Genomic DNA, 25,597 nt, shown 5'->3' with positions numbered 1-25,597 from the left:
CCAGCAGGTGCAAGTGGAGGAGTGGGGAATCAAACCCGGTTCTCCCAGATAAGAGTCCGCGCACTTAACCACTCCAGGGGAAGAAGGTCTATGAGAGCTATGGCTGACCCAAGGCCATTCCAACAGGTGCAAGTGGAAGAGTGGGGAACCAAACCTGGTTCTCCCAGATAAGAGTCTGCACACTTAACCACTCCAGGGGAAGAAGGTCTATGAGAGCTATGGCTAACCCAAGGCCATTCCAGCAGGTGCAAGTGGAAGAGTGGGGAATCAAACCTGGTTCTCCCAGATAAGAGTCTGCACACTTAACCACTCCAGGGGAAGAAGGTCTATGAGAGCTATGGCTGACCCAAGGCCATTCCAGCAGGTGCAAGTGGAAGAGTGGGGAATCAAACCCGGTTCTCCCAGATAAGAGTCCGCACACTTCACCACTCCAGGGGAAGAAGGTCTATGAGAGCTATGGCTGACCCAAGGCCATTCCAGCAGGTGCAAGCGGAGGAGTGGGGAATCAAACCTGGTTCTCCCAGATAAGAGTCCGCACACTTAACCACTACAGCGGAAGAAGGTCTATGAGAGCTACGGCTAACCCAAGGCCATTCCAGCAGGTGCAAGCGGAGGAGTGGGGAATCAAACCCGGTTCTCCCGGATGAGAGTCCGCACACTTCCCCACTACACCAAACTGGCTCCAGCCAACGAGACAGCAGTCTTATTTGCACGAGCCCGACCCTCCTTTATTTGCGCGCGAGATGCAATCACTCGTCAGCCAAACTCACTCGGAGCGGGCTCCACTTCTCTGCCGCTTAGCCCAAGCCCCTCCATAGGCGCACGCCATGCAAATCCCAGGCAGGGGGCGAGCGGGCTGCGCTGAGCAGGCTCGGGCGGCAGCAGCGCGCCTAAGTCGAGGGGCAGTTCTTGGCCAACAAGGCTAACCCAGGGTTGCATCCGCGTACGTTATTCGATACGACAAGTGTCTCTTCCCCCCCCCAGCTCACCCCGCCGACGCCCTTCAGGTAAGGCGAGGGGCGTGTATGTGCCAATAAGGTGGCCAGGTATGCAAGGGGTGGGGCTGCAAGAGAATCTCTCCAGTTATTAAGCTGGGGCGCTGCGCACCTGCACCTTCGCTTTCTTCTGCGCTTTGCGGATCAAGAGCTGCCGGCTAAGCCACCATGAGCCTCGGTTACCACCGCCCCGGGAGCCTGAGCTTCAGCAGCCGCTCGCAGGGCTCTCTTTCCAATCGGAGCTCTTTGTACCGGGCCAGTCCGGGAGGCTTCCAACCGGGTTTCCTCCGGGCGTCCTCCGGGGTCTTTCCTGGCTCCCCCCTTTCCGCTTCGCCCTCTTTCCTTCTCTCCTCGCTGCCCAGCCTAGAGATCGACCCCAAAGTCCACCAGATCCGAACGGAGGAGAAGGAACAGATCAAAGGGCTCAACAACCAGTTCGCTTCTTTCATCGACAAGGTACAACTTCTTGCAGGCGCAGAGGCAGCGCCGTCGTTTAGGTGTGTCGTTGTAGAGGCGATGAGCAGGCTAAGGAGAGCCAGTTTGAGAGCCAGTTTGGTGTAGTGGTTAAGTGTGCGGACTCTTATCTGGGAGAACCGGGTTTGATTCCCCACTCCTCCGCTTGCACCTGCTGGCATGGCCTTGGGTCAGCCAGAGCTCTGGCAGAGGTTGTCCTTGAAAGGGCAGCTGCTGGGAGAGCCCTCTCCAGCCCCACCCACCTCACAGGGTGTCTGTTGTGGGGGAGGAAGGGAAAGGAGATTGTAGGCCGCTCTGAGCCTCTGTCCTTGAAAGGGCAGCTGCTGTGAGAGCCCTCTCCAGCCCCACCCACCTCACAGGGTGTCTGTTTTGGGGGAGGAAGGGAAAGGAGATTGTGAGCCGCTCTGAGACTCTTCGGAGTGGAGGGCAAGATATAAATCCAATATCTTCATCTACCTCACAGGGTGTCTGTTGTGGGGAAGGAAGGTAAAGGAGATTGTGAGCCGCTCTGAGCCTCTGTCCTTGAAAGGGCAGCTGCTGTGAGAGCCCTCTCCAGCCCCACCCACCGCACAGGGTGTCTGTTTTGGGGGAGGAAGGTCAAGGAGATTGTGAGCCGCTCTGAGACTCTTCGGAGTGGAGGGCAAGATATAAATCCAATATCTTCATCTACCTCACAGGGTGTCTGTTGTGGGGAAGGAAGGTAAAGGAGATTGTGAGCCGCTCTGAGCCTCTTTCCTTGAAAGGGCAGCTGCTGTGAGAGCCCTCTCCAGCCCCACCCACCTCACAGGGTGTCTGTTGTGGGGGAGGAAGGGAAAGGAGATTGTGAGCCGCTCTGAGACTCTTCGGAGTGGAGGGCGGGATATAAATCCAATATCTTCATCTACCTCACAGGGTGTCTGTTGTGGGGAAGGAAGGTAAAGGAGATTGTGAGCCGCTCTGAGCCTCTGTCCTTGAAAGGGCAGCTGCTGTGAGAGCCCTCTCCAGCCCCACCCACCGCACAGGGTGTCTGTTTTGGGGGAGGAAGGTCAAGGAGATTGTGAGCCGCTCTGAGACTCTTCGGAGTGGAGGGCAAGATATAAATCCAATATCTTCATCTACCTCACAGGGTGTCTGTTGTGGGGAAGGAAGGTAAAGGAGATTGTGAGCCGCTCTGAGCCTCTTTCCTTGAAAGGGCAGCTGCTGTGAGAGCCCTCTCCAGCCCCACCCACCTCACAGGGTGTCTGTTGTGGGGGAGGAAGGGAAAGGAGATTGTGAGCCGCTCTGAGACTCTTCGGAGTGGAGGGCGGGATAGAAATCCAATATCTTCTTCTAGTCTTCTAGGGCTTTGCAATTGGTGTGTTGAGCTGAGGTTGTGGCAAGGTGTCTGCGGGTGATGCGGTTGCGAAGGCGTCTTAACAAAACTTGCACTACTTTCAGGTCTCAAAACTGTGTGAGGTGCAGTTTTTTTTGTTGTTGTTTTAGAAACATTTCATTGGATGCCAATAAAATACGGTATGCAAAAGCCAAGATAAAGTAGCATTTGCAAAAATCGCAATTTACACAAATAAGAATGGAAGAGCCCGAAGTCATGAAAAATTATTACTTCGTGCAAGCATTAAACAGAATATTGATTGGAACGTTGATTGGGGAGGGACGGTGGCTCAGTGGTAGAGCATCTGCTTGGGAAGCAGAAGGTCCTAGGTTCAACCCCTGGCATCTCCAAAAAAGGGTCCAGGCAAATAGGTGTGAAAAGCCTCAGCTTGAGACCCTGGAGAGCAGGGGAGGGATGGTGGCTCAGTGGCAGAGCATCTGCTTGGGAAGCAGAAGGTCCCAGGTTCAATCCCTGGCGTCTCCAAAAAGGGTCCAGGCAAGTAGGCATGAAAAACCTCAGCTTGAGACCCTGGAGAGCCGCTGCCAGTCTGAGAAGACAATACTGACTTTGATGGACCAAGGGTCTGATTCAGTAGAAGGCAGCTTCATATGTTCACAAATGCAGTTTGTCCACTTCCCTTGGAGTTCCATCTTGTTCTGTTAAGTATTCAGGTATCAGGAGCCATGTTGCAGATTAATCCTGATTTAACAGCGCCTGGTGAAGTACAGAACACAGAACTAGCCCCTTTCGCTCGGAGTGCCAAACACATTTGGAAGGAAATCTGGCTGATTTCAGAGGTTTTTCTTTCTTACTTAGTGTACTTAGAAGCCCACTAAAGGAGCACCAAATGCAAGATAGAGATCAGAGGAGGTTGCCTGGTACTAAAATAACATAAGAACTGTGGAACTTTAAACAAAACTGTATTACATTAAGTTGGCTGAGTGATTTAGCTTACAGGGTCTACAGAGAGAAGGGAGGGGAGGATTATAAAGAGTCCAGAAGATCCAGTTACGCAGGACGAGGTGTGTTATGTTGCAGACCGTAGGTGAAAATGAAAAGGAAGCCACTCAGAGTGCACGTGGACGCCACTGGCAAAATGAGATGAGTCTGAATAATGTGCATAAATCTGAAAAGAGGAACGATTACCTGTGGTGATGTGTTACCATCCCCAGTCCCTACTCGGTCAACATCTGACAGTAACAAATCTGCATATGAATTCCAACTCGGGAGTTTCTTGCTGGAGTCTCCCTTTGAAACTTTTCTGCCGAAGTACCTTTAAGTCTCTTAGTGAGTGCTTGGGGAAAAAAAACAGCACTCACTAAGAGACTTAAAGGTACTTCAGCAGAGACTTAAAGGTACTGGAAACAGTTTTGTCTGATTTTTAATAACTGGTTTTTAAATTGTCGCAGTTTAAATGTCTGATTCCTATCTGTTTATTCTCTTGCATACATCACTTTGGCTAATGTTATATGTAGATAGATGTTTCTTTTCTTTCATAGGTCTTGAGGGTATACACAGGGCCAGATTAACAATTAGGCCTAGTAGGCACTGGCCTATGGGCCCCATGCTTTAGGGGCCCCAGGCTAGCTTTCCCCCCCTGGTTTTCCTCCTGCTTGCAGCTCTCCCAGACTGCATGTGCAGCCAGCAACTGAGCTGCTCTTTGCCCAACCTGCCTGGCATTGTTGCCAAGTTTGCCTCCCTCTGCCTCTCCCCCGCCTCTCCTCTGCAGCTTTGTCAAAGGGGCTTTTGAGAAGGCGACTGCAGTCTGCAGCGAGGGCTATCGGCAGTAGGGTGGGCGCTTGGACTCCGAGATAATTTGCAAGGGACCCCCCCCCCCCCAAGATTTCAATGGCCTAGGAGCCTCCACAGGGTTTAATCTGGCACTCGGTAAATACTGGTATACAGAGTAAAAGTAAAGCTACTCCCCAGTAGCAATGAAATGCAATTGAAAGAATTGGCCCCTGCAACAAAGCGTGATGCCCGATCTGTCATCCAGCCTACTTAAGTGACACCATCACAGGACGACCCAATAACGTTAGCCACACCATCAAGGACTATGCATTTATGTGCATGTTCTATCCTGTGATACATGATTTCATGTGTCAACTCCTGGGTGTTTGGAGTCTTCGACTATGGCAGATGGCAGCTCAGACTTATTTCTGTCAAGTTAGTGGGGACCTGTCCCGATCTGGCAGGTTTCAGCAGCATGTAAAAGGCTCAGGCAGAGGGAACTAATTTCACATCTCTCTGCCTGTCCATAAAATACACATTGCAGGTTCTTGCAGGGCCATACAGGTAACAGTGGAGTGATTTAAACCACTTAACTTCTTCCCACTTACACTATTTAAAATTAACCCCCTATCTTTTACAGACAAAAAATTTAAGTGGAGTGATTTCACCACTTAACTTCTTCTCAGTTACACTATTTAAAATTAACCCCCTATCTTTTACAGACCAAAAATTTAAGTGGAGTGATTTCACCACTTCAGTTACACTATTTAAAATTAACCCCCTATCTTTTACAGACAAAAAAACCCCATATCCCTAAAAAATTTTCCCCTTTAAAATGCCTAGAGTAGAGGTGGTTGAAATCTGAGCAGAACGGATTTTTCAGTATTATGCCCTGTGGTGCAGAGTGGTAAAGCTGCAGTACTGCAGTCCTAAGCTCCGCTCACGATCCAGTGTTCGATCCCGGTGAAAGCTGGGTTCAGGTAGCCAGCTCGAGGTTGACTCAGCCTTTCATCCAGATGACTGGAGAAGGCAATGGCAAACCACCCCGTAAAAAGTCTGCTGTGAAAACGTTGTGAAAGCAACATCACCTCAGAGTCGGAAATGACTGGTGCTTGCACAGGGGACTGCCTTTACCTTTTTAAGGAGGTTAGAGGCCCCCTGGCGGAGACCAATGGCAAATGCAAAAAAGACTTTGGCTTCACTGAAGGTGAAGAACTCTCCACACTCTCTCCTCCTTCAAAAATCTTTGCTGAGTAAAAAAGGGATGCACAGAGATCTACCCATATTGTACAGTGTCCTGATCAGAGTTTTCTGTTTCAAAGCAAGATGCTTCTGGGAGGTAAGATAGGAGAAACTGCAAAGGGAGGCATAGTTTTGTACTTCTGATCCCAGATTTCTCCCAGAGTTAATGAGGCGGTAAATATAGAAATCCATTCCCATGTTTTTTTTTAAAGCTACAAGTGTATGATAATGGAGACATTCTGAACTGGAGATGTAACATGGGTGGTTTTATAAATAAAAAGGAATTGATATATGGTGCCCCAAGACCCCATGAAGCAACATACAATAATATTTGAAGTATCTGAAGATGGTAGAATCCAAAAGGGGTACCACTTTGTCCTTTCACATCTCTGTTTGTTTGTGTCATTAGAAAATGAGCTCCAGATCAGGGTGAAGCAGCAAGGAGTGGAGACAGTGAGAGATAATTCACACACACACACACACACACACACACACATACACACCAAGACTGGACAGAGAAAGTACCAACTATAGCCATCCCTAGAAAAATTATGCAGAATCTTTATCCATCACATTTTCATTTCACCTTGCCCCAAAAGAGCTCACAGCTGTGTATGTCACTTCCTGCATTTTAAATTCCTATATGAAAATTGCATGTGGTTGTTTGCTTTTCATCAGACTCAGCAGTGAGCTTCTCGGCGCATGGATTCATCTCTTTCTTCGTGCCCATTTTATTTGTATGTTTGTTCTCTGCTATCCTCTTAGGTGCGTAAACTAGAGCAGCAAAACAAAGTGCTGGAGACACAGCTGAAGCTCCTGAAGGGCAGAGACCAGTACAAATCTAACGTGGGGCGCATCATGGCAGCCCACAGCCAACCCCTGAAGCAGCAGATCGATGCACTGAATCAGGACAAGATGAAGCTGCAAAATGAGCTAGAGCACACACAGGCTTATCTGGAGGAACTGAAGAGCAGGTGGGCTTCTGCGTGTGCATGGGCTGTAAGGGTGCAGGAGGAGACTGAGTCCAAGAGCATGGGGAAAGGGAGTGGCAAAATCTCCTTCCTGGCAGAATGAAGCATTTTGTGTGTCTCCTGAGAAGATACATCTTACCAAGTGAGGCACTTTTGCAGCCTCCAGTTCAGCCACAAGGGACAGATATCCTGCGCAGGTTCAATAGGGATAAGCACATATATTTTACTCCGTTAGATTTCAGTTTAACTTTTTGTCTTCGTTTTCTTTATTATAGCTGTGGCATCTGTTTGGATTCTTTTTGCCATGTCCTTGAATGGGAAACAAACTGTAATTTTTCTGTGTTCTGCCAAGTTGTGTAGAATTGAAATTGTCCAGGAATGTATTACTGGACCCGTTCACACATGAGATCCTGCCTGCCAACCTTCAGGCTGATAGGACAAAGTGACTCTGGAAGACAATTCTTTTGGAACTACAGAGCAGGCATGGACAGGCATTACAATGCTGGTGTGAGTTCCTCATCGTCTCCTAACATCATCCAGCAGAGACTGGAGGGGAGAACCTATTTTTTTAAAAACAGAAAGAGTGTGCATACAAGAAGCTAAATCCTCTCCCCTCCATTGTACCTTGCCTACGGTCAGCTGATTTCAACAGTTTTCTTCCAACTCTGCTGTCTTTAGATATCAGAGCAAGACCATGAGCAAATGGCAGAGATTAATCTCCCTTTGCCTGTGTGCTCTAGCTTGATTCCTTCCATTTCCTTCTTCACCCGTGACTGGGAGATTGCCTTTTTCTTCCTTATGGTATGAAAGTTTCGATGGGATGTATGTGCGATTTATTTTGTGGAAAATGCATGACAGCTTTTACATGGAATCCAAGATATGAAGGGATCTTGAGAGGTCTATCAGCCTTTCTTATGTTGAGATGACCATCTGATCCTTCCTCGCTTGTCTAGTTTAGTTTGGTGTTTGTGTGCTTAACCTTGTGCGGGGGGGAGCCTTAGTTCTGCCTCAACCTCTCCCTCCCCAAACTGTCTATTTAAGGGGTCTGAACTCCTGACTCTACTCCCCAGTCTACACAGCCCTGATTGCCTGCCAGAAGAGCCAGTTTGGTGTAGTGGTTAAGTGTGCGGACTCTTATCTGGGAGAACCAGGTTTGATTCCCCACTCCTCCACTTGCACCTGCTGGAATGGCCTTGGGTCAGCCATAGCTCTGGCAGAGGTTGTCCTTGAAAGGGCAGCTGCTGGGAGAGCCCTCTCCAGCCCCACCCACCTCACAGGGTGTCTGTTGTGGGGGAGGAAGGGAAAGGAGGTTGTAGGCCGCTCTGAGCCTCTGTCCTTGAAAGGGCAGCTGCTGTGAGAGCCCTCTCCAGCCCCACCCACCTCACAGGGTGTCTGTTGTGGGGGAGGAAGGTAAAGGAGGTTGTAGGCCGTTCTGAGCCTCTGTCCTTGAAAGGGCAGCTGCTGTGAGAGCCCTCTCCAGCCCCACCCACCTCACAGGGTGTCTGTTGTTGGGGAGGGAGATAAAGGAGATTGTGAGCCGCTCTGAGACTCTTCGGAGCGGAGGGCGGGATATAAATCCAATATCTTCTTCTTCATCATCTAGGTACAAATAAAGATTTGCCTCTCTTTAATTCCTTGAAACAGCTGCCTGTCGCTGTGGGCACAAAGCCCAGGTCTCTCCAAAAAAACAGCACCCTGTTACTGCAACAGTAATAGGAAGTAGCCGCGACGTAAGAGGCACCCGCGGAGCAACTTGTGGGGAATCATGTTGCAATGATGAGTGCAATTTGCTTATTTATTTGGTATGTTTTCCTCCAATGGAAACACCAAGCACAAAAAACATCAGTTTGAGACCATCTGTTGGGAGTATCCCCAGGTCCCAGCGGGGGTTCTCCCGTTTTCCCAGGCTCCTTCCTGCTCCCAATCAGCTGGCTAGCGGGGAGAAACTCCACCCCCACAGCCAACATGTGCCTTTCCCCCTCAGGAGGCTTCAGACCATTTGGAAAGGCTTCCTCTTGGGATGGTGTTTCTGTGCCTTTAAGGCTGAATGGGGGTAGGGGGAGCAGGTAGAACAACGTGGCTGCTCCCAGTGGCTGTGAAAGCTCTGTTGATTGCAGAATCTTTTCAGAGGTTGTTTGCATAGGAAAGGTAAACTTGAGCCTTTGGTTGCTCTGTGTTACTTTGAAGAAGTTGGAAGTTCAGCAACTCGTGAGTAGAGAAGCCAATCCCCAGGTGGGAGCAGGCCCTCCCCCGCTTCAGAGTCATCAGAAACGGGGTGGGGGGAGGAAACGTCTGCTGGGCACTTCATTATTCCCTATGGAGATAGATTCCCATAGGGTATAATGGAGAATTGATATGGGGGTATCTGGGGCTCTGGAGGGGCTGTTTGTTGAGGTAGAGGCACCAAATTTTCAGCATAGCAGCTGATGATGCTCCTCAAAACGCTCTCCGAGTTTCAAAAAGATTGGACCAGGGGGTCCACTTCTATGAGCCCCCAATGAAGGTGCCCCTATCCTTCGTTATTTCTAATGAAGGGAAGGCATTTAAAAGGTGTGCGGTTCCTTTCAATGTGATGGCCAGAACTCCCTTTGGCGTTCATTTGTGCTTGTCACAACTTTGTTTATGGCTCCACCCCCAATGTCTCCTGGCTCCACCCCCAAAGTCCCCAGATATTTCTTGAATTGGACGTGGCAACCCTATGATATAGCCATATCTGTGACTGTCATCAAGATGTGGTAGTTGCTACGCCTATCTCAAAGACAGGAAAGTAGCACAGTCTGGAACGGCCTCCTCTGACCAGCATTACTTGGCTGCGTAGAAATCACAAGTTGAGATGTGACAGGCAAATGTTTAAAGGACATTTATGGGGGCTGGAAGGAGAAATTGGAGAGGAAGGCACTGATAAAATAGTACAGTGACTTTAGCCTTAATTACCCAATTTGCTAATTAGGATATTTGTGTGATTTTCCCACTTGCACATCATAGTCAGTATCTCCGCTCTGACCTATAGGTATGAAGATGAGATCAACCGGCGGAACCAACTGGAAAATGAATTCGTGGTGACCAAGAAGGTGGGTCCCTAAAGAGAACAGAGCAGCAGCTGACTCCTAAAATATTTGGTAGGGCAGAGTTCTTCAGTTACCAAACCAATGCTATTACTGCTGCAAAACCCACAAAGCACTTTGTTCAAAGAGCATGTTAACTGTTGTCAAGGCTGAAACGGCTTCCCAGCCTTCCCTTGCGTTACCATCCTCAGATACTCACACGTACTTTCTCCCTCTTCTACGCAGGCCTGTAGCTACAGGGGGCCCAGGCTGCTGCACCAAAACTGCCCTTCCACCTGTATGGCTCCTCCTTTCCCTGCCACTCTCGCCACCGCTGCCACACACTGCCCATCCCTGTTCTCCCCATACTCTTGCTGCCCTGTTCTTGCTGCCCCCGCTCTCCTTGCCATTGCTGCTCTCACAGCCCCTGCTCTCCCCGCTGCTCTTGTTGCCACCACCATGCTCCTTTTTAATTTGTTTTTTAAGTGTGTGATGTCATTTTGGGCCCTTGGTCCCCTCCACCTAAAACTTTATTCCCTGGGCCCCCCCACCTAAAATTTTCTGGCTACGGGCCTGCTTCTATGCCTGTCCACATCTGATGGTCAGGCAGAAGTCCCCTGAATTATTTCCTACTCCTCTTTGAAACAGAGGGGAGATCTGCTGCAGGCTGCTCAATGTTCTTGTCTCAAGTCTATGTATGGCCCCTTCTCTGAAAAGAAAAGATGCATAATACATACAGCCTGGGCTAAGGTCGGGGTTAGTTTAGTTAAGGTGAGTGGTGTTTGCATCAGTTTTGCTTTTCTGCTCCCACTCCCCAGAGGGAATACAGATGGGCATGCTTTTGCAGGACTGAAGAGGTTTATTATTATAAATGTATTACATTGCTTGTTTGTGGCACAGAGATGATCTGTGCACTCTGGGAGGGGCATATGGCGTATTAATTGGAATTTTTAGAGTGTAATCCTAAACAGAGTTAATCCAGTCTGAACCCAGTGAGTAATTGAACATAAGAACATAAGAGAAGCCATGTTGGATCAGGCCAATAGCCCATCCAGTCCAACACTGTGTGTCACATAAGAACATAAGAAAAGCCATGTTGGATCAGGCCAATGGCCCCTGCAGTCCAACACTCTGTGTGACACAGTGGCCAATATGTGTGTGTGTATATATGTATATATGTGTATATATGTGTATATATATATATATATATATATATATATATACACACACACACACATAAATACATATACATACATACACACACACACACTGTGGCTAATAGCCACTGATGGACCTCTGCTCCATATTTTTATCCAATCCCATCTTAAAGCTGGGTATGCTTGTAGCCGCCACCACTGCCTGTGGCAGTGAATTCCACATGTTAATCACCCTTTGGGTGAAGAAGGACTTCTTTTTATCAGTTTTAACCCGACTGCTCAGCAATTTCATTGAATGCCCACGAGTTCTTGTATGGTGAGAAAGAGAGAAAAGTACTTCTTTCTCTACTTTCTCCATCCCATGCATAATCTTGTAAACCTCTATCATGTCTCCCCGCAGTCGACGTTTCTCCAAGCGTTTCAACCTTTCTTCATAGGGAAAGTGTTCCAAACCTTTAATCATTCTAGTTGTCCTTTTCTGCACTTTTTCCAATGCTATAATATCCTTTTTGAGGTGTGGTGACCAGAATTGCACACAGTATTCCAAATGAGACCACACCATCGATTTATACAGGGGCATTATAATACTGTCTGATTTGTTTTCAATTCCCTTCCTAATAATTCCCAGCATGGCGTTGGCCTTTTTTATTGCAATTGCACACTGTCTTGACATTTTCAGTGAGTTATCTACCGCGACCCCAAGATCTCTCTCTTGGTCAGTCTCTGCCAGTTCACACCCCATCAACTTGTATTTGTAGCTGGGATTCTTGGTCCCAATGTGCATTACTTTGCACTTGGCCACATTGAACCTCATCTGCCACATTGACGCCCACTCACCCAGCCTCAACAGATCCCTTTGGTGTTCCTCACAATCCTCTCTGGTTCTCACCACCCTGAACAATTTAGTGTCATCTGCAAACTTGGCCACTTCACTGCTTACTCCCAACTCCAGATCATTAATGAGCTAGTTAAAGAGCATGGGACCCAGTACTGAGCCCTGCGGCACCCCACTGCTTACCGTCCTCCACTGTGAAGACTGCCTATTTATACTTACTCTCTGATTCCTATTAATTAGCCAGTTTTTGATCCACAAGAGGACCTGCCCTTTTCCTCCATGACTCTCGAGCTTACTAAGGAGCCTTCGATGAGGAACGTTATCAAAAGCTTTCTGGAGGTCAAGGTAAACAACATCTATTGGGTCCCCTTTGTCCACACGTTTGTTCACCCCCTCAAAGAACTGTAACAGGTTAGTGAGGCAAGATCTTCCCTTACAGAACCCATGCTGAGTCTTCCTTGTGTTCATCAATGTGCCTACTCATTCTGTCCTTGATAATGCTTTCTACCAACTTTCCCGATATTGAAGTCAGACTGACTAGCCTGTAATTTCCTGGATCTCCTCTGGAACCCTTTTTAAAGATGAGGGTGACATTTGCTACTGTCCAGTCCTCAGGAATGGAGGCAGATTTTAATGAAAGATTACATATTTTTGTCAGGAGATCCACGAGTTCAACTTTGAGTTCTTTCAGAACTCTTGGAAGTATGCCATCCGGAACTGGTGACTTATTAGTTTTTAATTCGTCAATCAGTTGTAGGACCTTCTCTCTTGTCATCTCAATTTAACTTGGGTCTTTCAACACCCCTTCCAAAATTAGTGGTTCTGGAGCAGGCAAACACTTCTCATCTTCCACAGTGAAGACTGAGGCAAAAAATGCATTCAGCTTCTCAGCCATTTCCCTATCCTTCTTCAGTAATCCTTTTACCCCTTGGTCATTAAAGGGCCCCACTGCCTCCCTGGTTGGTTTCCTGCTTCTAATATATTTGAAGAAATTTTTATTGTTGGTCTTTATGTTTTTTGTAATATGCTCCTCATCGTCCCTTTTTGCCTACCTGATCACAGTCTTGCATTGGATTTGCCACAGTCTGTGTTCCCTTTTATTAATCTCACTTGGACTAGCTTTCCACCACTTAAAGGAGTCCTTCTTACCTTTTACAGCTTCTGTTACTTTGTTTGTTAACTATGCAGGTATTTTCTTATACCTCTTTGTGCTTTTCCTAACTTGTGGTATATATTTTATCTGAGCTTCTAGGATTGTAGTTTTAAATAGCCTCCAAGCTTCCCCAAGGGTTTGACTGTATTTACCTCTCCTTTCAGTTTCCTCTTCACATGCCTCCTTATCTCAGAGAATTTACCCCTTTTAAAGTTAAACGTGGTTGTGCTGGTCTTTTGGGGGCAGCTCCCTATTTATACAAATGGTGATATCAATAACATTATGGTCACTGCTCCCAAGCAGTGCAATCACTTTTACATCTATCACCAAGTCTTGGGCATTACTTAGGACCAAAATCCAGGATTGCCCCACCCCTGGTAGGTTCTGTGATTTTCTGCTCCATAGCACAGTCATTGAGAGCATCTAGAAACTCAATCTCTTTCTCTCAGCCTGAACACATAGACCCAATCAATTTGCAGGTAGTTAAAATCACCTACTACGACACTGTTTTTACGTTTAGCCGCTATCTTTAATCCTTCCATCATATTATAATCATCCTCTATCTTTTGATTTGGTGGGTGATAACAAACTCCCATAGTTAAATTTCCTTTTGGGCTCTCTATTTCAACCCAAGCATTTCTAGAAGGGAATCTAATTTGTTGACCTCAGTCTTACTGGACTGTATACCTTCTCTGAAATACAGAGCCACCCCACCTCCAACCCTTCCCTCCCTATCCTTCCGATATAACTTATATCCAGGAATCACGTGTCCCACTGATTCTCCTCATTCCACCAAGTTTCTGAAATTCCTACAATGTCTATGTTTTCCCCCAACACTAAACATTCCAACTCACCAATTTTACTTCGAACACTTCTAGCATTTGTGTACAAACATCTATAATTTCCCAGGCAAGTTAGGCCCATAACCTTCCTCCTGCCTCGAGACTTTGGCAGACACTCCATACTGTTTGTCACCATCTCAGTGGACAATTCTGATCCATTACCTGGTAGAAAAGTAACAGCTAACCCTTCATCTCTTTGAGATGAGTCCTCCCGAACCGGAGACATTTAATCTCCTGTCGGCTTTCCCCCAAGATTTAGTTTAAAAACTGCTCTGCCACCTTTTTGATTTTAAGCACCAGCAGCTTGGTTCCATCTGGGGACAAGTGGAGACCGTCTCTTTTGTACAGCTCCCACTTGTCCCAGAAAGCATCCCAGTGCCTAACAAACTTAAACCCTAACTCCCTACACCATCGTCTCATCCATACATTGAGACTTCTAATTTGTGCCTGTCTCTCCAGCCCTGAACGTGGAACAGGTAGCACTTCTGAGAAGGCTACCTTGGAGGTCCTGGCCTTGTCTCCTGCCTAGCAGCCTAAATTTTTCCTCCAGGACCTCACGACTGCATTTCCCCATATCGTTGTGGATAGAATAGTACTGTTAGGGAAGCACACAAACAAAACTGGATGAAAACCCCCACCTTAAAAAAAAAAAAAGCTGTGTGGCATAGTTTGCATGTTCTCCCTTTGTGTGGATTGTAGTTACTATAGTGACCCCACAATACCACTCCCCCGAGGCTGCAGCACAGGTTATTGGAGAATCATCACAGGCCAGGTACACCTGTCATTTGGGTTTTGGAAACTAGAAGCATCAAATCAATGAACTGGAAATCTCAATGGTTTAATTTTAACATTTAATAATAATAATAATAATATTTTTTTATTTATATCCCGCCCTCCCCACCGAGGCAGGCTCAGGGTGGCTTACAGGACATGGTACATACCATGATACAACAACAATAAAATCAAAACAATAACAATATATAACTATTCATACATTAATTAAATTACATAAATAGTCTAAAATCCAAGATACTTGGCTGTCACTGACAGAAATCTGGTTCTGGCTACAGCTTAAGGTTTGCTGACTAATTCTCTCTTGCATTATCAGGACCTGGATGATATCTACTTGCAGAAAGTGGACATAGAGTCCAAGCTTGAGAGCATCTCCAATGAAATTAAGTACCTTAAGCAGCTGTTTAATGAGGTGAGTGCCAAATTGGGGAACTGTGTTCAGTGGGTTTACTATTGATGGTGAAAGTCAGTGAGGAAGGAGGAATAGAGAGGGATTTTTGTCCTTCCTTCCATCACTGAGTAGGTGGTCCAACTCACGAAGACCATTGAGGGGAGAACAAGCTGAGTCATTTGGAATAACCTGAGTTCTGCTCTTTTATCAGCTTTGCCATTACAGCTAGGCTTTAATCCCAGATTCAAAGTATAAAATAACTATTCCCTTCCTTCCAGGAAATCCAGGGGTTACAGTCTCAGATACAAAACACAATGGTAACTGTGGAGATGGATAACAACCGGGAGTTGGAGATGAAGCATGTAATTGATGAGGTGAAGGCACAATACCAGGTCATGGCTGCCAAAAGCCGGGATGAGGCTGAGCAATGGTACAAAAACAAGGTGAGTGACACATTTACCTCACCTACCTTTCATACTGTGCTGTCGCACTGGATATGTGGTCAAGTGCATGCATATACAGAGGACATGTAAACAGACTCTGATACTCTATTTTGTACTCTCTCCCTCCCTCGGACTGAACATTCTAAATGTGTATGAGTAAGTATGTATTATATAATACCAAATGAGGGATCTGCAAGGGGACATCTTATTTTCCCCTCCCCCACTATTTCCTCTTTCCCTTCGTAGAAAGCCATCATGGTCTTTTCCTGTTCCCTTCTTTCTTTCCCACTCAACAGCCAGCCAAAATGTATCTATACCCCTGTCTTCCTATACCCCAATTTTCCTCTTTCCCTCCTTCATCAGCCTCTACCCTGGAAAACTACAGCCCAATTGTATGGAACCAATGACCAGGTCCAATTGCATGATGACGAATCCACAAGGACTTGCAGAGGGCACCTCCTTTCTCCCCTTCCACACACTATTTCCTCTTTCTCTCCTCCTGGCAGATTCCATATCCTCAACCTTCCCCGTGTTCTTTTCTTTTCCTCACCCACCCACCCACCCACCCACCTGCCAGCCAGCCTTTTATCTGTTCCTTACCTTCAGATGTATTTATTTATTTGGTTTATTCTCTGTCTTTTTCCACAATGGGGACCTAAAGCAGCTTACATAATTGCCCTATCCTCCATTTTTTCCTGCCAACAACCCTGTGAGTAAGTCAGATTGAATCTGTGTGTGACTGCCCAGGGATCACCTAGTGAGTCTCAGGGTACAGTGGCATTTTGAACCTGGGTCTCCAAGATCCATGTCTGAAATTCTAACTCAGCGATGGCCAAACTATGGCTCGGGAGCCACCTGGGGCTGTTTCACACATATTGTGTGACTCTTGAGGCCACCACCACCCCATCAGCTGGCTTGGAGAAGGCATTTCTTACTTTAAAACACTTCTCCAAGCCAAGCCAGCCAGCAGCTTGGAGAATGCATTTAAAGTTGCTTTCTTTCCACCTCTCTCTCCCCCATTTATCTTCCTTCCCTCCCTCCCTCCAACTTGCGGCTCTCAGACATCTGACGCTTATTCTATGTGGCTCTTATATTAAGCAAGTTTAGCCACCCCTTTTCTAACTGCTACACCACACTGGGTTTTGCGGGGTGGCTCCTATTGAACAGTAGCAAGCCTTATAGTAGCAAGTATCCCAGTAGTTGCTGGCAGGCCCAGCCCCAATTCCGTTAAAGACAAAAACCATCCTGGAAAAGACCCTAGCCCCTTCCCCTGCCTTTAATTAATAGAAACAAAGGTTTGGACACAAGTGATACTCTTGTGGTCGCCTAGCAATGGCCACTGAGGGCATTCATTTCTTAAAGCTAAAGGCACTGCTTCTATTACTTGAAGGGGTTAAAGCCCACGCACACACCCTACACATCCTTTCAAGATTTCAGATTTTTTTTTGCAAACCTGAGGCTTTTTTCTGTTCATGGCTTCAGACTCAAGAACACTCATGTTTGGTTATAGATTCAGGCTCAAGATTTCATGTCATGTAAGCCGCTCTGAGCCCGCTTTGGCGGGGGAGGGCGGGATATAAGAATAAAATTATTATTATTATTATTATTATTATTATTATTATTATTATTATTATTATTAAATATCTACAGATCTGGCCATGTGTGGAATTAGATATATTGATCTGTGCATGCATGTGAAGAATTCTAACATTGAAGATAAAGTAAAATAAGCAGTTTAACTGATCACTCTGACTCTGGCTAAACAGGAAAAAGGAAACCGAGCACGTTTGGATTTGAGCGTTACTGTGAATAGAAGGGGTTTCACCTGCGGAACACAACTTTCTCCCCTTTCCCACTGCAGGCAATAGCACACTTCTGCTCACTGCTGCTCTTGTGGGACAGGGAACCCTCAGGAACAGTACTGAGGGGTATTTGGGGATGCCAGCCGCCAGGCCCCCGGGTCCCTCTCTCTCACACGCTTTTGGGGGTGGGAAGAGCCCAGGGAGAGCAGCAGCAAAAATGGGGCTGCAGGGAGAGCGGGGGAGGCAGGGAAGAGCCCGGGGAGAGTGGCGCCGGGGAAAACGGGTCTGCGGGGAGACTGGGGGAGCAACAGCGAAAGCGGAGCTGCGTGGAGACTGGGGGAGGCAGGGGAGAGCCCGGGGAGAGGTGCTGCAGTGAAAACGGGGCTGCGGGGAGACCAGGGAGGCAGGGGAGAGCCCGGGGAGAGCTGCTGTGGTGAAAATGGTGCTGTGGGGAGACCAGAGGAGACAGGAACAGGGTGGGAAGAGCCCAGGGAGAGCGGCGGCAGTGACGAAAACGGGGCCACAGGGAGAGCGGTGGGGAAAAGAGGGGCCACACAGGTGGGTGAGAGGGTTGGGTGGAGGAGCCGTGCCCCCCCCTGCCTCCTCTCCGTGGCTATGGGCCTGCAGTAGGAAGAGAAGGCAGGGAAGTCACTGTCCATGGACATAAATAGTTTTGTCAATGGAAATGTTCCATTGGATTCAAGCCAACATGCACAATATTTTAGTATCAGGTGGAACAAAACTGAAATAAGAAGTTGTACTTTGGTTCCAACTAAACTGGACATTTGCAATCTGGATAGACAAGAAAAAGGAGACCTGATATTTTTCTACTGCTGAATGCCAAAACAGATGTGATGTAGATCTGTGGCAGTATAGCCTGACTTTAAAAAAAATTAAAAGCTGCCATGGAGGACAAGGAAGGTATTTTAAGAAGAAGAAGAAGATATTGGATTTATATCCCGCCCTCCACTGCCTTGTGCCCTGCCCATGGGACAGAGACTGCACTGGTGTCCCTCAGGGACAACTTCCAGAGACATCTGGATGAAGGCAGGTTGGCACTGCTGTTGTTACTTGACCTCACAGCAGTATTCAACACTGTCAGTTACGATCTTCTGACCCACTGCCACTGCCTTGCCAATGTGGGGATACAGGGAACTGCCTTACCGTGACTACCTTCCTTTCTCCACAGTTGGGGACAAAGGGTGGCCTTTGGGGAGAGGGTTTCACCACATTACCTGATGGCATGTGGTGTCCCTCAAGGGGCAATCTTCTTCCCAATGTTATCTAACATCTACATGTATTCCTTCATCCAGTTAATCTAAGGGTTCAGGATGGGTTGTCACTAGTATGCTGACGACACCCAGCTGTATCTGTTGATGGACAGACAGATGCCACCCTGGATAGTCTGGCTAGGGTATGCTACTTAGATTTGGCCCCTGAGACTCCAATTGGTGATTGAACATGAACATATGAAGCTGCCTTATACCGAATCAGACCCTTGGTCCATCAAAGTCAGTATTGTCTTCTCAGATTGGCAGCGGCTCTCCAGGGTCTCAAGCTGAGGCTTTTTCACACCTATTTGCCTGGACCCTTTTTTGGAGATGCCAGGGATTGAACCTGGGACCTTCTGCTTCCCAAGCAGATGCTCTACCACTGAGCCACCGTTCCTCCCCAACATTCCTACATTTGTCAGCATGACAGTGGAAAAGCTCTGGAATCCTTTAAGATGGTGTCTGTACCTTTCATCTTTATGTATGCTGACCTACTGTTACAGTTGACTGAACCCTCCTGAATCTTCTCCTCACTTCTCAGATTGATGACATGGCTCGTCGGTCTCAGAAGCACTATGATGAGCTGAAAGGCATCAAGGGGGAGATTGCTGAACTAACTCGCTATGCCCAACGTGTTAATGGGGAAATTGAAGCCTTGAAGAACCAGGTGAGCTACGTCTGGACACAAAATGAGCCAAAATATTGAGGCGAGTACAATGCATGGGAGATCATTACAAAGCCAGATTGCCCCCCCCTCCAAATCCATTATCATATCGAATGTGTTCTTCCAATATATCTTTGGCCATAGTTTAAGAAAACATTATTGACTTATCAGGCTTCAGATGTCCTCATTTTGAATAAAGATGCATAGCAGTTGCAAGACGCAAATAAAGGGGTAATTTATCTTTGGACGACAGATGTTAATAAAGTTGCAATTTTAAAATTGTCTCCTTTGTTAACATCCTCTGCAAAAAAAAAGTACACCATTGGATGAAACCTGTAGGCCAGAAAAAGACCTTTGGCTTTTAGCATAGATCTTTCATCAGAGCACTGACGTCTCTTGAAAGTGGTTTGGGCAGTAGTCTGAATTGGAGGAGATAAAAGAACTTGTGTCCCAGCATTAGCAGGCAGGATTTCCCTGTTGTGTTTTAAGTCTGCATGTGTGCCCAGTTGCCTTCTATTAGCACTGTGAGTTTTGCATATGGCTTCCAACAGGGGCATAGCCAGGATTTTTTAGGTCAAGGGGCACTTGAAGTAACCAACCAACCTAAAAAATCCTGGCTTATGCTCCTGAGAGGCCCATGCCTCTTGCTCTCCTGTCTTGCTTGGCTGAGCAGGAGGAGAGAGAGAGGTGGGGCCAGCAGGCTACATCTTCCTGTGAAGCACAGAGACTCTGCCATCTTTTGCTCTCCCCTCCTACTCAGCTGAGAAGAAAGGAGAAGAGAGGTGGGGCTGGCAGGGTCCTCAATGGGATGTTGAATTAGGGTGCCTTGATGGGAAATTGGGGCGGGCCCCCGTCCCAGCTATGGGCCTGCTTCCCACCATCACAATGGAGATGAAGGTTCCAGCTCACAGCAACTGTCTCCTTTTACCCAGCGAACTAGTCTGGAGAATGCTGTGACACAGGCTGAAGAGCAAGGGGAGCAAGCTCTGCAGAGTGCTAAGGGCACTATCCAAGACCTGGAGGAGGCACTGAAACGTGCCAAGCAAGACATGGCCTGCAAAGCGAGAGAATACCAAGAGCTGATGAACATCAAGCTGGCCCTTGATATTGAAATTGCCACCTACAGAAAATTGCTGGAAGGAGAGGAGAACCGGTGAGAATACACATCCAAACCTTGGTTGAACTCCTTGTTTGCGGGTGTTGCGTGTTTAAAAATTAGGTGCCCTCTTAGGTAGCTCTAGGAATCACTAGAAATGGTTACATAGCGGCATAAAGGGCATTGTGCCCTCCCACGTCCTTGGCCCTCTACATGGGGCTGCCCCTGTGCCGAACCCGGAAGTTGCAGCTAGTGCAGAACGCCGCTGCCCGGCTGCTATTAGGGCTCCCTAGACGGGAGCACATTCAGCCGGGCCTTCGAGGACTGCACTGGCTGCCAATAATATACCGAGTCCAGTACAAGGTGCTGGTTATTACCTTTAAAGCCCTATATGGTCTAGGACCTGCCTACCTTAGGGACCGTCTCTTCCCATATGTTCCCCAGAGAGTACTGCGATCTGGCTCCCAAAATCTGCTCGTAATCCCCGGGCCAAAGAGGCCCGGTTGAAGTCAACCAGGGATAGGGCCTTCTCAATAACAGCCCCTTGCTGGTGGAACCAGTCACCGGAAGAGGTCAGGGCCCTGCGGGATATTGGACAATTCCGCAGGGCCTGTAAGACAGTCCTCTTCCAGTTGGCCTATAACTGACCGGCACCAAACCACCAAAGTACCAAAAAACTGAAGGAAGTGTATAGATTGCATGTTGTTGGACGGATGCACTGTTTTTAATGTTTTTTAATGTTTTAATTTCTTAACTATGTAAATTGTTATTATATTTAAAATTTGAATTCTATGTTAGAATTTCTGTATTGTGAGCCGCCCTGAGCCCGCCTCGGTGGGGTAGGGCGGGATATAAATCAAATCAAATAAAAATAAATAAAAATGGCCCTGAAGCTCCCACCAACACAGCTTGGCAACTTTGTGCCCATTTGATCTTGGAAAAATTGGGAAACTTGAAGGGAGCAGCAGCAGCTCTGTGATCTACCTATGCCATCAGTGCAGTCTTACACAGTGTGACTCCAGCCCAAACCCATTTATTCCAGTAGGTTTAAACTGGATTCGTTCTGCATAGGATTGCACTAGGGTTACTAGGTACCTGCTGGGAGATCTTCCGCACTCAGCTCCTGTTGCTCACCATGACATCATGCCTCCCTATGAATTGCTGGAAACTCTGTGGTAACCTTTATAATATTTCTTGAGATTCCTAGAGAGCCGTGGCATCACTTCCAGGTTTGCCCTGCAAGTGACATAATATCATCCTACCAACAGTGCCCCCCCCATGTCCCTGCCCCCCTCAGTTCCCACTGGTTGACAGATTGCATGGTATCATTCGTGAGGATGAATGTATAAGAACAGAATAGATAATTACAAGATAGGCAAAAATGGACCAAGGAACTGGACTGATCTTTGTTCAGAGGTTAAAAATATTGTAGACAATCGGAGTGCGAAAAGCTCACAAGGACACTGGATCCTTAATGGGAGATTTAGCAAAACCACTTTTCAGATTACACTATGGTGTCTGCTGCTCTAAAAAGTTCTAGTTGCTGCTTGTTAGCACTGGAAGAGTATGATGGTTCAAAAACAACAACACATTCAGCTGACCCTTTAAGAGCTGTGAGTAGGACACAGGTGTTACCATGACAGTGATGTGTGTGTGTGTGTGATAGAAAAATTACTTTTTGGATATTAGCTTGTATCAAAATACCGAAGAGAAAATCTTTGGAACGTGGCCATCATACAGTGGTGAGGAAACACCAGAACATGATATGTGGGTGGTGGGGGGGGGAAAGAGGCCTTAGAAGGGAGCAGAGTAGCAAAATTTGGGGCAATGATGTGGGGAACTGGGTAGATGCTTGCAATGACAAAATAATGGTGTACAGACTTTATTTCCCTTCCCTTGCCTGATATCTGTAACCTGCTTCTCTTCTCTCTTAGGATGGTTAGCCAGACTCCGAGTCTTCAACTCAGTGCTATTGACAAGCTAGGTGAGTGAGTACACTGAATACTCTGATTGGCCAGGCCTGAAGCAAAATGGTAACACGAGTGTTTCCATAACTCCCATCAACCATCCTCTTCTGCTGTCTGTCTTCCTATGGAGATTCCTGACACGGTAGCAGTATCTCTCTTCCCAGACAAGTTGTCTTCGAGTCCTTTCTCAGTTTCCTGGGTCTCCTTAGCCTTGCGTCTGAGCATGCCTTCTGAATGGAATGGAAACAAATTCTTTCCAGAATTTCCCTTCACTAATTCTGATGGCCAGTGTATCTGTATTCTGAAATATCTGCTGAATGGCTGACCATGGTATTTGATATTTAATAACATTTAATTTTGGTTTTGATTTTGGCCAGCTCCAAATATAGTAAAGGATATCAACTATCAAGAGATGCCAACAAGTCTAATACATGCAAATACTGATTTTTTTTAGAAAATAGATTTTTTAAAAATCAGAATTATTCATATCCCCATCTCAATACCCAAGAATGGTCACTATTTAAAAGGCAAGGTACATTTTCAGTGCAGCTCCTGAAAGTAAGTGTCATTGAGTAGAATTGAATAGGATTCTAAGTAGTTCTGCTTAGGAAGCTCGGTTAATCATCAGATAACTGTTATGTAAAAATGTCAAAGACTTCGACATGCAAGTGTGGATTAGGGATGGGCATGAACTGGGAAAATACGGTTCAGTTCTTGGTTCATATTGTGCCTGATTTGCAAACCATGGACCATCACAAACTTTTAGGAGCTAAACAAATTGGGTCAGTTCATGAAGTTTGTGATGCAGTAGAATAGCTAGCATGCTAGAGATACCAAACTCACAGGGTATCTCTGGCTGACTCTCCTCTACTCACCCTCCCAGCTTTGAAGAGGATTGGATTTATGGGGTCCAGGTGCAGCCCCCCAAAGAAAGTGCCCCATCTTCCATTGTTTTCAATGGAAGGGCAAAAACAGCAAAGGGGGGGGGGCAGTAGAAGCCCAGCAGAACAGAATCAAAGTCCCAGAGAATCTGCAGTAGAAACTGAAGGTGGGTGGCATTTTGGCAAGCATGAGTGCAATGAAAAAGTGCCCAGCAAAATCCAGTGCCGTTGTAGCAATGCCAGCTCAACAGGACTTGTGTGAAGTACAGAATCATGGTGCAAGCCAGTGGGGATGGTTTACAAGCCCAGCACAACCATTTCAGTGAACAAAATGCCCAGCAGAACCCAATGTCACTGTGGCAATGCAAGCTTAAAAGGACTAATCTCGAAGCACAGAATTACAATATATCCAAGCAAGGGGATATTTTGCAAGTTCTGTGCAAGAAAATGGGAAGGAAACATAAAGGAATGTAGGCAAGGGGGGGATCCTCTTGAAACTGACAAGAGTAGTTTGAAACTGCCAAGAGTGTTTTCAGGGCTGGAGAATTCTGCTCTCTCCTCTCCCCCCCCCCCCAATTGCTTGAAGTTTCGTAAACATTTTGAGCAGAGACAGTCTGTCTGGAAATGTATCCATTCATGAACTGCTACAAACTTCTACAAACTGCTCGAAAGTTCATGGAATGTTTGTGCCAGTTGGCCTGTCAAAGAACTTCAGTTCACGAACCATGAACCAGCCAAAATTAGTAATCAACTTTCGTTTATGAGCTGGTTTGTACCTATCCCTAACATAGATGTTTTGTTCAAAATTTGTAGAGCTGAACTATGAACATTTGGTTCTAGTCTTGCTTCTGTACATGTGTCCAGGTAGGCACATATGTCTGCATGCCACTGAGGTCTGTATTTTCAGGAGAAAGAGCTTCAGGTGAAGGTCAGGGCCCCTCTTGCTAGTGCTCTTTGCCTTCCCTTCATTTGTACAAGAAATTACTCTATAGGGTTTACTTACAGGATAGACAGAAGTATATTGAACTCATTCACATGATGCATTCAGCATGATTCTCTGTGACTGCAAAAAGAAAAGTGTTAGTGGCAGGGATTCATATGAATCCATCTTTTCTCCTTCACCTCCCTCTCTCTGTTTCTCTCTCATTGTGCTAGTGGTCACTTCCTAGTACAGTCCAATCAGCTGGCTTGGTGTCAGGGGGTGTGGCCTAATATGCAAATAAGTCCCTGCTGGACTTTTTCTACCAAAAAAGCTCTGAGTCCAATAGAGATGAAAGAAGAGAAATACACATATGAGACTATTTGAACATATCAAACTCTTCCTACTAGTATCCTTGTCTCATGACTTACTCTATGTTTATTAAAAACATCTTCCTATCAAACAGAAAATGTTGAGTTTCTGTATATGGGCTGCTTTTTCTATCTCTAAGGAAATTTACATAAATTGTACAGTACAACTGACAGGCTTTCTGTCTCCTTGCTTTTATGGAATCCTAGCTTCAAATCCTGTGGGTTTTTCTCAAATCACTTGGGGTAATCAATCAAGAGTCTCTTCCTTAAAGCCACCCTTTTCTGATCTCTTGACCCAGATTTCTAAACTCATCCATTACTTATGCAGCTGGGCTCCTGACACAACCTTCCTACAGCAAGGTCACTGGGAATACCAACAACACTTCACTGAAGAGACCCTTGCTGATCAAAACTATTGAGACCAAGAATGGGAAGATCCTTTCAGAGGCCAGTCACTTCTCGGAGAAGTAGCAGAGCCAGCAAAGGGGCAGTTGACTGGAGTGTTCAAAATAAATAATTATTATAAAGCTTCTAATTCATTTTTCATTTTTCTTCTTTCCTTGGTATTTTTGTATTTATATGTGTATGTGTGTGTGTGCGAGTGTGTGCACCTGGAAGTCACAGCAACCTCTGGTGACTGACCCTTACTGGGGGCCTGGAGAATATTCAGGGAGGTGGCTGAATAAAGTTTGCCCCTGTCTCCCAACTCCTGGTATTCCAAGGTGGGCTCCCATCCAAGTACTTGCCAGAGTCAATCCTGCTTAGCTTCCAAATTGACAAGGTTGGGTTTCCCTGAGCTATCCAGGTCAGGGCAAAGCCATTCATGATCTTGCTCACACATTTCCTTTACTGCCCAAGCAGTGGTCTCCTGTCTCCAGACCTAGACACTACTGCTGCTAAGCAAGTGTGGGAAAGACATCCCTGTAACATTCATAGCAGAATGTAAGGAAATGTATGTATAATAATAATAATAATTTTTATTTATATCCCGCCCTCCCCGCCAAGGGCAGGGCTCAGGGCGGCTGAGGAAATCTTCCCCAGTTTCCTCCTTAAGGTGTCACAGAAACTCCATGTGCTTAGTCCCTGTTTTTCTAGATGCTGTTTTCCTTTCAGAATTTGCGTCATAGGATTATTCTTAATTTACAATGACACCAGAGGTTTTGACCTCCTAGATAATGCATATAAACAGAATTCTGCCAAACACA

The 25,597-nt window shown here is 46.5% G+C and overlaps 1 protein-coding gene across 2 annotated transcripts; it reads left to right on the top strand.

Annotated features, from left to right (window-relative positions):
- The first annotated feature begins 982 nt into the window (after positions 1 to 982).
- LOC132589118 (intermediate filament protein ON3-like) lies at positions 983 to 24,927 on the top strand. Of its 2 annotated transcripts, none has more exons than XM_060261764.1 (9): positions 983 to 1,451; positions 6,559 to 6,767; positions 9,775 to 9,835; positions 14,904 to 14,999; positions 15,257 to 15,421; positions 19,036 to 19,161; positions 20,091 to 20,311; positions 22,189 to 22,238; positions 24,692 to 24,927. In XM_060261764.1, the coding sequence occupies exons 1-9, from the start codon at positions 1,164 to 1,166 to the stop codon at positions 24,697 to 24,699; spliced, it is 1,224 nt and encodes a 407-aa protein (XP_060117747.1). In that variant the 5' UTR covers positions 983 to 1,163; the 3' UTR covers positions 24,700 to 24,927. The 2 variants fall into 2 exon arrangements, with proteins under 2 accessions (XP_060117747.1, XP_060117746.1); XM_060261763.1 differs by having other exon boundaries at positions 1,086 to 1,451; positions 24,721 to 24,927.
- Positions 24,928 to 25,597: the final 670 nt, after the last annotated feature.

Source organism: Heteronotia binoei, chromosome 21 (assembly GCF_032191835.1).
Source record: "Heteronotia binoei isolate CCM8104 ecotype False Entrance Well chromosome 21, APGP_CSIRO_Hbin_v1, whole genome shotgun sequence".
Taxonomy (NCBI): Eukaryota; Metazoa; Chordata; class Lepidosauria; order Squamata; family Gekkonidae; genus Heteronotia; species Heteronotia binoei.
Note: the sequence above shows the minus strand (reverse complement) of the source record. Positions and strands in the feature narration are given on the sequence as shown.